This window comes from Lycorma delicatula, chromosome 1, assembly GCF_047948215.1.
Source record: "Lycorma delicatula isolate Av1 chromosome 1, ASM4794821v1, whole genome shotgun sequence".
Lineage (NCBI taxonomy): Eukaryota > Metazoa > Arthropoda > Insecta > Hemiptera > Fulgoridae > Lycorma > Lycorma delicatula.
The window spans coordinates 332,087,464-332,101,924 of record NC_134455.1 but is presented as its reverse complement, the minus strand read 5'-3'; the positions used below and the strand labels follow the sequence as shown (position 1 = coordinate 332,101,924).

At 31.1% G+C, this 14,461-nt stretch overlaps 1 protein-coding gene across 1 annotated transcript in view; it reads right to left on the bottom strand.

Annotated features, from left to right (window-relative positions):
* The window catches only part of f (espin protein forked), a 200,261-nt gene that overhangs the window by 30,448 nt on the left and 155,352 nt on the right, over window positions 1-14,461 (bottom strand). The window contains exons 7-8 of the mRNA XM_075382154.1: window positions 2,618-2,986; window positions 441-558 (exon numbers count right to left, since the gene is read on the bottom strand). Of these exons, the coding sequence (XP_075238269.1) occupies window positions 441-558; window positions 2,618-2,986 (487 nt within the window). The remainder of the gene's footprint in view (window positions 1-440; window positions 559-2,617; window positions 2,987-14,461) is intronic.

Genomic DNA, 14,461 nt, shown 5'->3' with positions numbered 1-14,461 from the left:
GAATATATTTTCCATATCGATGTGAATCATTCAATTTATTAAACTGCCTTTGTTATAAAATTATACTCAATAACAAAATACATAAGATGAGATATTTGGTTTACTCTTTAATCAAATTATAATTCGTTCTTTTATTTCGGTTTTATCTGGTATAAATTTGAATCGGTTTATTAATGTTCGGAAACTTATAAGTTTCATTTTACGTAGAATTCTTTTAAACATCTGTTTCCTCTAAATGTTTTAATATAACTCCATGAAATTAAACATTTTTTTTTTTTTGTTTAAAGATAGAAATGGGGATTTTATCAAATTACATAATTAAATTTACAGTACTGGAGAACTAAGGAATTATACGGTATAATTAAACGAAAATACTTTCGATGTTTTCTAATTAAAAAAATACGAATGTATAACTTTACCGTATATTTAAATAAAATTACCGATTGTTAGGTTGGTGATATGGCAAGGAATGACGATGATGCACTCTCAGCTTCGTCTTCTCGCCTTCCTCCTCCGAGTGGCCGAGGTCTGACGGAGACGCACTGGACACGCCAGACTCTGTAACAAAATATAACAGTTATAACTTAGGCTAATAACTATATAATTTTAATTTTAACTGTTACGATCGAAATCTTGTTCGTGACTGTTTCGTCTGGTGTTTCAAGTTCTCTGTTGTCAATATTTTTATTTTGCATTCAAAGGTTACCAGGATAATGAATTTTAAACTATTTATAAAAAATAGTTTTTCTTCTTTCACGCAAAGTTGTGTGTTTTATTAACTATTTTGATTAATTATTTTGACATAAATTTTTTATTTGTCGGTCAAGGGTGATACCCTAAAAAAATTTGACTAAAACATTTTGTTGAAAAAGCGGGATTATTGGTTAGGTTTCCTTGAAAGTCAATGCGTACACCATCCAAACAGCGTGAACTATCTTAAGGGCACCAAAGGTACTAGATTTACTTAACGTGTGCATTACAAGAACCGAACAAAGAAAACCACCTGCAGTTATGCCGATGGTTTACCCGTTTCGTTAGAACTGAATATTTTAGATACATTTTTCGGTACTTACGTATTTACGCCACCGCAGCTACAGCTTTATTTAAAAACAAAGTAGTCAATCGGATTTCGGTGGAAAATGGGCCGATATAGAGTTTAACATAGATTCAAAACAGTCTCTTTATTAATTTTAATAAATGGTTATTTATATTTATTTATTTTATAAATTTTATATAACCAAACTTAACCTACGCTCGCTTCGCTCGCTAACCTTGACTAATTAACAGGAGTGTTTTGATTATTTAAATAATAAATAATTGCAATAATTACTGAATTTATTAAATAAATACTCAAAAAATTACGGTGTTAATTAGTCAAGGTTAGAGAGCGAAGCGAGCGTAGGTTAAGTTTGGTTAAATTATATTTATAAAATAAATAAATATAAATAATCATTTATTAAAATTAATAAAGAGACTGTTCATTTTCCACCGAAATCCGATTGACTACTTTGTTTTTAAATAAAGCTGTAGCTGCGGTGGCGTTAATACGTAAGTACCAACTTTTCTTATCGGCGAAATGTGGTTTTCACCTCTACGGTTACGTAAATGGTCCAAATAGCGGAACTTGAAGTTCTGAGAGACCTCTCGTCAGCAAATAGTTCATTCCGTAAAAGACGGGGTTTGATGGGTCGTGTCTCAAAATCGAAATATAGATATAGATCTTTTCTCCGACATTTCAGTCTGAACCGTATCAAATAATTACGAATTTCTTAGCGATAATAGAACCTAACAGATGGTACTATCGGATGAGAGAAGATGGAGCGACAGCCCTAACGGTCAGTTTAAGGGTATACGTGAACACGATACTTTTTTTTGTTCAGACTGATTTCGATCCGAATACTAAAATAGGAAATTTAAGGAATTGAAAATCTATTGATCTTTTAGATATTTCTTCTTTTTAGTTTTGTAAATTAGGATTTTATTTAAGCTTTTTTATTGGTATTCTGTTAGTTTTATTTTCCGTTTTCAATTTCAGGTTTTTCTCGCTTGTATTTTTCTCGATACCGATTCGAATTTTTTGAGGGATTTTCAACGATTCAGTTCAAATTCATATTAATGATCTGATTCCTAGATTAATTATTATTTTCTTTTTAAAGAGGTGGGATTTCTGACGTAGAGGAGGATTTCGGAATACTTTTATAATACTGCAGAATTGAAATTTGAGTCAGAACAAAAATTAATCATTAAAAAACGATTAGCCATTAAGATAGAAGCCGACGTTTTTTGAAAGGTCCCATAAAGTTTAATTAATTAATTAATTTTAAATTTTTATCGCCTGATTTTACTAGTTTCACATTCAAACTTGAATCACCTTATTCGAACTTTACCGACGCAGAAATTATTTATATGTATAAATTACTATTATATGATTAGTCAAAAGAATATACCGAGTTAAAAGACTACGCGACACAATGAGGTTAACTATTAAAAAAAAAAAAAAAAACGCTTAATAAAACGAATAACTTCAGCTATTATTATAATAATATATCAGATATAATCACTATGTCTGCAATAATTATGTTTCCCGTATTATAGTAAACAGTTAAGAAAAAAATACCTGCAGATATTTGATTGTCGTTGTGAGGAGCACTGCTCGAAGTGGTAGTTGAGTTCAACTGGACGACGACGTTGCTCGAGCTTGAACTGGAACGACTGTGACTACCGGAGTCCCTACTTCGACTTCTAACACTCCCCACAGAAGATGATTTTTCAGCGTTCGTCGACGCTTCTATAAAATTATCAGTACCATATCGTTCGGTCTTGTAAATCTGGCGGTTGTATATATCTTGACGGCTCCTACCGGCTTCCTCACGTACCGAATAAATATCTTCGTAGTCGTGTTCGCCGCCTCCTGCGCTCAGATCAGACGAGCTGAGATTCTCATCCGAGCCGGCTCCGGAACTGCTACTGTGCACTTCCACTTTCACTGCAACAAAGACAGGTGTAGTATTGAAATTCCTATTGTCTATTGTTCTCTAATTACCTTTTTACGTTTCGTCATTCAGTGCTTTTATAAAAAGAAATATTTTAAATTATTGTTACGGCAGTATTATAGCCTGAAGAATAAGGTGCTTAAACCGAACGGTAATCAAAATTTATTCATTGCTATTAGTAATATAGCGATACAGGCAGAGCTATGTATTAATGCAGCTGTAACTCGCAGCACGCGTCATACAGTGCAGATAAAAGTAAACGACTAATTTATATCACACTTACAGCTGGAAACTTTCATTATACAAACATTTTTTTATTTACATTAAAGTGCAAAGTGGTTTTCTGTTCAAATTCACTATAATTAGTTTTTAGTTACATATTAAGAGTCTTTTATTAATAAAATATTTGCTGAAAGATCGGGTATGCATTCTAATAAAGTAGCACCGGATTTTCCTTAGAATGTGTTCCACATTTTCTAAAACAGAAATCAAGAAAGGAAGCTACTTTTATTGCAAAAAATTTAATTTTTCTATTACATTTTTTTGTTTTTTTATTATATTTTGTGATAATGACAATATAAGGTTTTCAATAAAAGGATTCCATTGTCTTTAAAAATTCAAACGTTTCTTTACGTAAAATTTTTAATAATTTTTCTTACGATAAAAAATTCCCTTTCGGCACGCCGAAAGGCGGAGGTAGATTTCACCGGTGCTAAGTAGGGGATAAAAAAGATTTTCATTTTAAAGTTAAGAAAAACTTCAAATTTACTCAATACGGCAATGGTTGCACGTGAAAAAAGTTTTCACATGTTTAGCATTCGACAAGCCCCCATCTTACAATTCAAGCAACATTTTGGTCATACCTTGCCGTAAGGGTTGGTCATATCAAAAATTGTTTCAGACAAAGTTTAAGGTAATGTTTAGACGACTAACGAGCACTTTAAACCGATTCGATACTCTGCCTATTAAGGGAGGTATGATTTTTTTTGTCTTCGAAACCTCATTTTTTCCATCCCCTGGGCTAATGGTTGGTGATAACAAAAAACTTTACTTAGATAAATTTTAGGCCCTTATCAAAAGAATAGTAGGAACTTTAAATGAATTCGATATTTTACTTAATAAGAAAGTTTTAGCAATATTTTGTTTTTTTCAAAAAAGTCCCACCATTTTCACCCCCATGGTCCGATTTTGCCCATTAACGAACTCGACCGAAATTTTGGGTCGTATATATATTAATATTTAATGTATCAATTTGAAAGTGATTGGCGCAAAATTACGGCAATTATAATATCCACAAGAAAGTGAAACATATATATGTGTATATAATATATATATATAAAATTTTGAACTGACGGTGGTTTTTGGGTTCTGGAGGATGTGAAACGCGAAGATATGTCAAAATTTTCCGAAAGTCGAATCATGGTACCCATTACAATAGGTAGCTTTCTTATAAAATCTACCTAAAAAGAAAAATGATTTTTCACTGATAAATACAGCATTTCAAAAGAAATGTTTTAAAACACGTCAGATGTTAAATATAACATGAAGCTTCTACGGAAACATATATACTGACTTAATGAGTCTCCTAATGCGTGCGGCGAATACTTTAAACCAGCGTTTCTCAATCTTTCAGTATTTGCGACCTAATTTTCAATAATAATTTTCATCGTGCCCCCTCGCTCATACAGCAATAATGTATTTTGACGCTAAAGCTACACTACAACGTCTATTACAAACCTTACAAATTTCCAAGGATAAGTAAATTTATTGATATTTGGCCACACCGATCCTCTGCATTGATAAAACAAGAATCGAAGCCCCTCTATTGCTCTGTCTTACGTCCACCATATTGGACATTCCGATTTGTCTCGAACATTCTGGAACGTCTGCGCAAACGTGTGTAAATGTGCACCTCGTTCAAATCCAGCCAGTCTCAGTCGAGTCGATCCTTCTATCGCTATAATCTATCGTGAATGTGCATGTTGTAATTTGCGTGTTAGTTGCGATTCACGGTAGTAGATTTATACAAAATCATTGATAAGTTTTTAAGTAGGCGTAAGCGAGCATTAGATTAGTGAAGCATCAGCAAGTGCACAGACGAGCGTGGTTCCGAAAATAAAATCAAGAAAATATTATCAAGAATACTTAAATTTTGGATTTACCAGTACTGAAGTAAATCAAGAAGAAAGGCCCTAGTGTGTCATTTGCTCAAAATTTTGATAGCAGCATGAAACCTAGTAAACTTAAACGACATTTGGAAACGCTTCATTATGAGTACGTTACAAACCTCGAGAAATCTTCAAATTAAAATTAAATGAAAAGCAAACAACATTTTTTTTAAAAAAAGTTTGTGAATGAAAAAGCTTTACTTATCTCTTACAAAGTTTAATATAAAACAGCCATATGTAAAACGCCTCACCATTGGTGAAGAGCTTTTTTGCCAACTTCAATTGAGATTGTAGAAACTAAGTTTGGAGATAATTTTACCAAAAAATTGCAGTCCATATCACTATCAAATCATAATGCTGCCCGTCGAATTGGTGATATAGCTAAAGATGTACAGCATCAACTTTTCGGGAAGTTGCGTGACAAATTGTTTTCAATTCTACTTGATGAAGCAACAGATAGCAATAAAGATGCTCATTTAATTTTCTATGTTCGATTTTGTAATGGTATGTCAGCAGTAGAACTACTTTTCTGCAAACCAATAGAACTCAAAGCAACTGCACTCGCATTATATGCTATCTTAAATGATTTTAAAAACGAGGCAAACGTAGAGTGGAAAAATTGCGTCGGAATTGAACCGATGGTGCTCGTTCAATGTTTGGAAGATTCCAAAGTACTTCACTGTGTGTCTGGACACACTATGCTCGATCTAGTTTTCAAATCCGTTTAAAAGTACTAGGATTTCCTAGTAAATCCTTTACTAGGATTTGAACCTTAGAACTCTCAACGTCGAATCAGCTGATTTGCGATGACGAGTTCACCACTAGACCAGTCCGGTGGGTATGGATACATTCAGCGTTACTATTTTACTGCGAAGCAAGATGGTTATCACGTGCGAAATTTTTGCAACACGTTTATGAATTAAGAGGTGAAATCGCCATTTTTCTAGAAGAGGAAAACTGTGATTGGCAGAACGTTAAAAATAGTTTCATACGTACAAGTTGCGGCTGTTCCTGCAGCTCCTACAGCTTCTATAAAGTCACAATATGTACTGTCAGAATTGGCACCAGCTAAAATTAGCAAGCATTAGCTAAAATGGTCGAATGTATCATCGAAAATAAAATGAAGAGTCAACCATCAAGAGGAAACAGTTCTAAGCCGTCGCAGAAGAAAGCAGAAAGATCCGTCGAAAACAGCTCCGTAAAGCCCAAATTTGAGTCTATAATTAAAGCAGTAACTAAGAGAGACTGAGCCAACCATATCTAAAGTAAAAGTGCAGGAAGAAAAAATCCTCACCGAGGGATCTGCAAAACCAGAACTGGTGATTCTGAAAAAGAAAGACTTTAAAAGACCAACAGTAAAGCCTCCGAAAGCACGTTGGCCTTTAGGATAGAGGGCAAGACACTCGACCGTCCCACATACTTTAGGGGTGAGTACATCCAGTATGGACTGCGATAAACTTTTGACTGCGGCAGTGGAGCCGGTGTCATCCGACACCGACCATTGTCTCTGAGGACTCAGATACAGTGAATATCGACATCGAGGCCATCGACATCGAAGATGGAAAAAAGAAGTAAAAAAAGGATGGCCGAGAGGGAAACCGAGGCGATAGAATTTAACAAGAGATTGATTTTATATTTCTATGAAGAATTTATTTTAATATAATTTGTGTTTTTTATTTTTTTATAACATGAGAATTTTAAGATGTGTTTTTTTATGTGTTCTGAACAACTTCTATTATAAGTAATGTTTAATATTAAATGGCAAGGGCCCTTTACACCCTCGTCATTATGTGTTTGACACTATATTTTTAAATTAATGTTTTCTAATATTTTTTAATGGTGATTTTCAGAGTTTTTACTTGATGTAAATTTGATTGTTTGACAAAGTTTCGTAAGAAATGGTTTTTGTTTTTAATTGACAAGGTCCGCTTACATCTTTGCCATTTTTGTGCTTCTTTGGGGGTTTTGATCCCATGACAAGTCTCTTTATTAGATGAGATGTATACTGACAAGACAAGTCTATTGACTATGTCTATGTGGGAGGAAAAACTATGTTTTCCTTTTTTGATGTGGAAGGGGCTAATGACCATAGCAGTCGATACCCCTAAAGCTTCAAAAAGTAATAAATAAATAAATAAAAATAATAATGTTGCTGTTCAGGTTGCTACTGTAGGTATGATGTTTATTGAGTATATTAAATGAAAATTATTACAGTGCACTATTTCCTGCATTTTTTATCAATACAACTAAATTTTTTATTACAAGTAATAATAACATATATAACAAGTATGATTTTTTTTGTACAAACGGTTACGAGTTCAGCCCATCGTCAGGTACGTTATATTAATCCATAAATTCCACATACTTTCAAAATTAATCTGCAACATTAAATCAGGCTCAACATATATAACTATAAATTATTATAAAAACTGTGTGCAGCACTTAACGACGTCACTAATTTTATTTATTAATTTTTTTAATACAAAAAAATCATACTTGCTATATGTAAATAGTAATAAAAAATTTAATCATATTAGTTTATTAAATTTATATGAGTATGAGTGAATTAAATAAACAACTAAAATGTCGAATTTTTGGAAGAAATATTCATATTACTTATTTTCGGCTTGTTTAGAGGTGTAGAAAATTTATGATTTATATTAAAATCTTTTGCCGGGGTTTTTTGAGATTTTAATTAGAAAATCTCAATTTTTGTTTTTTGTAACATTTTCGAAATTTATCGTATATATATATATATATATATATATTTGCTAATGATTAATTCTTCGATTTACAAGTAGTAGAAAGTTTGTTCCAAGACCGTGGTCGTTTCACAAGAGCAGTTGTGAAGCTGTAAAGATGCAGATGACCGTTTCTCTAGAAAGAGAAAGGGCAACTTTCATTTTACTGTGTTTTATCTTTATTCTTAATCGGTTCAAATGCTCAAGTTATCTAGATAATTAATTGTTTAATAATACATCTTAGTAAGACCAAAAAAATCTGTTAAATGTGTTTAAATTATTACAAAACCGTTTCCGTACCATCCCCTGTCATGAAAACTGGCAGGCAATTAAAAAATATTATTTCAGTGCTGTCGTATAATGTACTTTCCGTCAATAGTAAACTATTTCTTTAAAATGTAAAGATTGTTGATTTTTTACTGCAATAAATGATTGTGATCGAATCTGCGTGGTCTTTTGTGTAACAATTTGCTCAAAATAATTAAAATATGGTATCCATCAAATATTATACTGGATTAAAAATTATCACAAAGCTTATGTTTGTTATTAATTAAAAATATTTATAATAGTTTTCGGTTTAAATAGTAATAATATTTTTAAAAGAATTACGCACCATTAAAGAATATTTATTTATGTCGGAAACTAAAAAAAAAAAAACAAAAAAAAAAAAAAACAATTTGTTTACTTTTTGATACTTATTTTCTTCCGCATGAGATCGTTAAAACTTTTTTTCATACGAATAGTTAAGACACAATAAATAAACTAATAAATAATGTTACATAAAGACATTGTTTTGAAAAAAATTAACGTTTATTTACTAAGACATCATATCATCGATTATCAGTTATTGTTGAAGTAATTTAAAAAAAAATCAAATGTTACATAGATAATATAAAAATAATTAGCATCAATCAGTAAAAGTGAAACAGCTGCCGACTAGATTTCTATAATACTTTTGTCCGATGGACTAAAAGAATAATTACGTAAATTTTCTAAATACGGTAATACTAAAACGAAAATTACATTAGGATCCCGTGTAAAGGGAATTATGAAGACTAACTCGTTACTGGGTTAGCGGAAATTTTGGAAACTCTAAAATCAGTTTCATATTAAAAATATTGTATTACAATATATTCGTTACCTTAAAGCGAATTTAATTTTTGAGGAAGCACACGAAACTTCTAAAGTTAATGTTCGGTGTGGTCTAATGAAAAATCGTATAACTGGGTCTTTTTTCTTTTCTGGAAAGACTTCTAACGGAAACTTTGTCTTAATATATTAAATGATTATTGCTTTTCTTATGAACTCGCAAATGTTCATCGAATTTTTTTCAACTGTGCGGGTGCACTCTCACACTTAATGCGTTCATTAGCGTTAGTTAGGCGATGAAAGATACATTTTTAGATAGATGAATAAGCCGCCAAGATCCTATATCCTGGCTTCCAAGAAGTCCAAACCTAACCCCTTGTGAGGATATATTGTTTTTTTAGCGACGAATGGCTCGCAAGTTGGAATTTATTGATTACGAAACAAAACTATTTGAGATAGAGAATTTGACAAGTAAACAAAATATAACTGTAAGTATTTTTGTTTTTATATAATTCATGCCTTTAACTCCAAATCATTCTTTTATGACATTACCTTTAATTTTTAACTACAAAAAATATCACGTCTTTGAAGAATTATATTTTACGAAGTATTTCATTGAAAAAATTGTATTTTATACGGTTTTTAAATTTGTTCTTTTCTGTCGTATTGTTGTGTATGTCAATTTATGTACAGAAAACTTGAACGAATTAGAGTAAACTAAATTTTGCGCTTGTTTTACCGGTAGTTTAATTCCAAGGTTCCATAACTTTATTAAAAATTAGCTTTTAAGTCACTTAAGAACAGAATTCTATTTAAGTATTTAACCATTTTTCCGGTGGTGGGTAAATAGTGTCATTTAAAGCAATTACTAATTCTGTTCTCAATAAAAATAAAAAGTTTTTTTCATTGAACTGTGCATTTTAAAACAGAATTATTATGTATGTAGGTTTCATGAACAAGAGAATGATAATCTTGTACGTTATCTTCGCAATTATTAGTTATTTTACTATTTTAATAAATTAAAAAATTTTTCCATCTAAAAAAAGAAGTAACAGGGCTATGACGTAATGAAGGATTTACATTAAAATATTAAAATTCTTCATTAGGAATTAGAAAAAAGTACAGTCGCTTCACATAGATTAGAACGCGATACACACTTATATTTGTTTATGTAGCTGTTTGGATGTGGAACACTGAAATTCCTACTGGCTACCTTCAAATAAATTGGCACACACACACACACACAGAGCAATAACACAGAAAAGTTCTAGTTTTAACAACCTGCAATTTTTTTTACCTAGTAGCTCATAAAATATAACTCTTCAAAGAGAAAGCCTTTTTAAAGATGAATATTATAAATAATTATTACTTCTACGCATATAAAGTTTACACACACATTATTACTGTGATATTATGCAACTGTAGCTATACAAGGATAAAAGTACCGGTTATTCGCACACAAAAATAGAAGTTGTCGGGAAAAATTTGCAGAATATTTTTTCTAAACAAGGAAGCAATTGCTGTGTTCGTATTACGTGATGAAAGAAGTTTAAAAATCTATAATGTAAGGAAATTGCCAATCTTCTTGAAAAAATAACTTTGATTAGAAAAATTTATCTTATACATGAGTTAATGGTGGCCAGTATGAGAAGTATGGTATAAAAAATATTAATTTTTCTTCACCTGTACGAATTTAGAAAATGTACAGTACTCATTAATTACAATAGTCTACTCTAACGGTTCAGATAAAGTCTGATAACATGTTTTTCATTATTTCTTTATTACATAGCGTACAAGACTACGACAGTTATTTGAAATTGCAGAGGAACAACTAGGAGAAAAGTGAAAACAGTTGTGAATATTTTCGATGAGTACCAGACTTATTAAACTGTCGTTAAAGATGCAGTTTTATTTAAGTTTTGTTCTTCTTGGAGAAAATGAGTTATTTATTTTCCACAGAGTTCTCTGCATTCAGAAGACAAAGCTTTGTAATTAAAAGTTCTGTAGTATACTAGATGATTTCCATAGAATCCAAACGAAATCTTTCATGATCCCGACTATTTATTTTACAAATATTTTAAGTTATCTTCGAAATTATTCCAATTTTCAAGTGATTTATTGAAAAATTTGCTTTTTTTTACTGATTTCAAGGTTTTTGCCTGAAGACGAGATAAAAAAATTTGAAGGTACTATTTATTGTTAGTCTACAGCTATTATTACCCTCAAAACACTTCAAAGTACTGTAATTGCCCTCTCTGTAACCAAAATCTTTCTTACAATTATGTTTTGGTCCTGGGAAAAATGAAATGTATAACCATTACTATGTTTTAAATATTAACATGACGTAATCGTTTGGTACTGCGCATACCAGGTATCACGATACTTTTCCCTCTCTCTTTTCCTCTGCAAGGAAATTAGTTACAAGCTACGTTATACGAAGTGGGAAAATTAAAAACCAGATTAAGCGATTTGCAAGGTTTTCATATCCAACATAAATATAGCGTATGTTTAGATCAGATGCAAATTCTTGCATCTCGGCCTTTCATTCCGGAGGTTCCGGGTTAGAATTAAATTGTTGAATTCGATGTGCTAAAATTGTAAAAACCACCGCAAATCGTTTGTAATTAACGACTGTTTTACGAGATGAGACGTCTGTTCTCTACGTTCACTACGAATTTTGTGATCTTTTTAGTATGTTGCCTTTAAGAAATGAGTAAAATTATAAATCATCAGAAAAATTTTAATCAGGTTTTCAAGAAAAATTTAGGAGATTGTTAAAAGACAGCAGCTATTTTTCTTTTTTTTTGTTATTACGACTTCAGATTACGTTTATATAAATATTTTAACACGGAAGATGAGTTCATGAAATAGGTGAAAAATCTCAAACACTAAAAGACTGATTATGCTTAAATCTAATCAGAGACCAATATTTTGATTACTAACAAACTTGAAGGCCGGTTGTGAGGTACTTTTTATCAGATAAAGGAATAAATTTACTGTTTTCAACTGTATGACTCCATTTCCCTTTCGACTTCAACGCACGTAAAGCATACAAGTAGCACTAACCACATTTGCGCTCCTGAAAGTAATGATGCCTACTGTACAGCCAGTTCCTGTGGTAATCGGATTGACGGTTCATAGAGATTGATGGGTTGAATCATCTGAATTTCGACGGGCTTATGTTGATGTTCAACGCTAAACTATTCTTTATTTAACTTAAAAGATTTGCAGGTTAAACATTTATGACTGATAGTCATACAGTGCAAAAGCGAAGATCAGAAAATATACGTGTTTTTCCTAAAGGAATGGCAAATTAAATTATTTTGCAGAGATTTATCTTAATCTCAAATGATATTTTTCTGTTAAATTATAATTTGCTGTTGTATAACAATATATTCGTTAAAATAAGAAGTCTTTTAAACAAGTTTACGTATTATTCATAACAAGATTATACAAATATTTCTGGAGATATCGTTGTAAAACAAAAACTAACAATTATTTTGTTTTCTCTACTGAAGGAATTTAAGAAAAAGAGATATTGACTGAAATTATAATCAATTATTATAATATTATATAATTAAAATTAAATTATTATAATCAATCATTATAATTTGATTTCGTTAACATCGGTCAATTAGTTTTTGTGATGCACGAATACATTTCGCATACAATTAAATATCGTAGTTGTTGAATACTTCTGATAAAACGTTTTTACCGATTAATATTAAATTAAAAATTAATAAGAAGGAAAATTACAATAAACTCGGTTCACTTTCCCAAAAAATGACTTTTGGGTTTTTGGCAGTTTTGACTGGCAAACGGCCAAGATACAGATTGTTTACTTAGGTGGATTGTAGATTTACTTGTAAATTGTTTAATAATGTGAAAAATTGTTAATTTTAATGTTCGGGCAAACATCAAAACATACGTACGACGTAGCACTAAAAATTAAAAAAATTATATTTCTTTTCAGAAATTCTAAAAAAGAAAAAACCTTAAAAACTTTTTAGGCACCGGCAAAGAAAAAAAAAACCAACAAATAACAGCATTAACGGACTCGTAAACGGACACTCATCAAAATAAAAAAAAACAAATTAATGCTGGTGTAAGAACGTTACTATTTTTAACCTCCAGGACAACCGTTAGGTATTGCTTTAGAGGATGAGATGAATGATTTTTAACGTGTGTGAAAATGTCATGCTTGACCGGGATTCGAATCCGGGACCTCCGGATGAAAGGCCGGGACGCTACCACTCGCGCCACGGAGGCCGGCGTAAGAACCGTTACTGAAAAAATTCAACTACGAGAAACGTTAATTTACAATAAATAACAAATATAAACGATATAATTAATATAATTTACATAAATTAATTAAACGACAGTACAAAGGTCACCGAATGCATAGAGAAAACCGCTGTAAGATTAAAGTAAAATTCAGACTTAATGTAACGGATTTTTGTTAGTAGTGAGATGATTTGCACCATTATCGATATAGATATTTGAAATTTGTCTTCGAGATAGATAAGTATCATGTGTTTAAGAAGCTTTTAAATTATTGTTTATGGTAATGAGAAGAAGGTAATTAAAAAATGGGCTGCTATTATTACTGTGTATATTATTTATAAATTTATATCATTATTTTTTCATCCATGATATAAAAAATTATAATAAATAAATTAAAAAAAAGGTTACTTCCATTAGGGTAATTTTTTTTCAAGTATATTAAATTTATTTTTTTTTAAATCCTTCGAAAACAGAGGCAGTAATTTTTCTAAGACTTAGTCTTTTGTTTGATTTTTAGGTAAAAAAAATATATTCGTGGATGGATATATTAGAATGGAAAATTTATCTCCATTTTAACTTCAGGACTGCGAAGTAACTCTTATTTTTGTGATTTTTATATATTCTCTTCTCACTTTTTAGATTCCTCATTGACAAAAACCTCTCTTTTTCTGTTTGGCCTACGGAACCACCGTAAGGTATTACTTCAAAGGGTGAATGAGGATGGTATGTATAAATGTAAATGAAGTGTAGTCTTGTACAGTTTCAGGTCGACCATCGCTGAGATGTGTGGTTAATTGAAACTCAAACACCAAAGAACATCGGTATCCACGATCTAGTATCGTCGTGGATACTAGATCGTTTCCTGTTTTTTTTTCAAAACCTGGAAATTATTTTGTCCTTACACCAACTGGACAGAACGTAATCATTCTGCCAAATTTCAGTGTTGTCGAACATAGGAAGAAAACTTCTTTTCATGCATAAGAAGGACGGAGGAATGAAATTAAACAAACTGGAAGTTATTATAAGTTGTTTATCTGACAATAATTTTAAAGTGACATTTAATAAAAGTACATAAAATTACATTTATGTAATTTTTACATAATAAAATTACTTTTTTGCATAAAATAGCAAATGAGATGAAGTAAATAAAGCCGTATTAATTGAAAAATTCTAAATACGTGTGTGG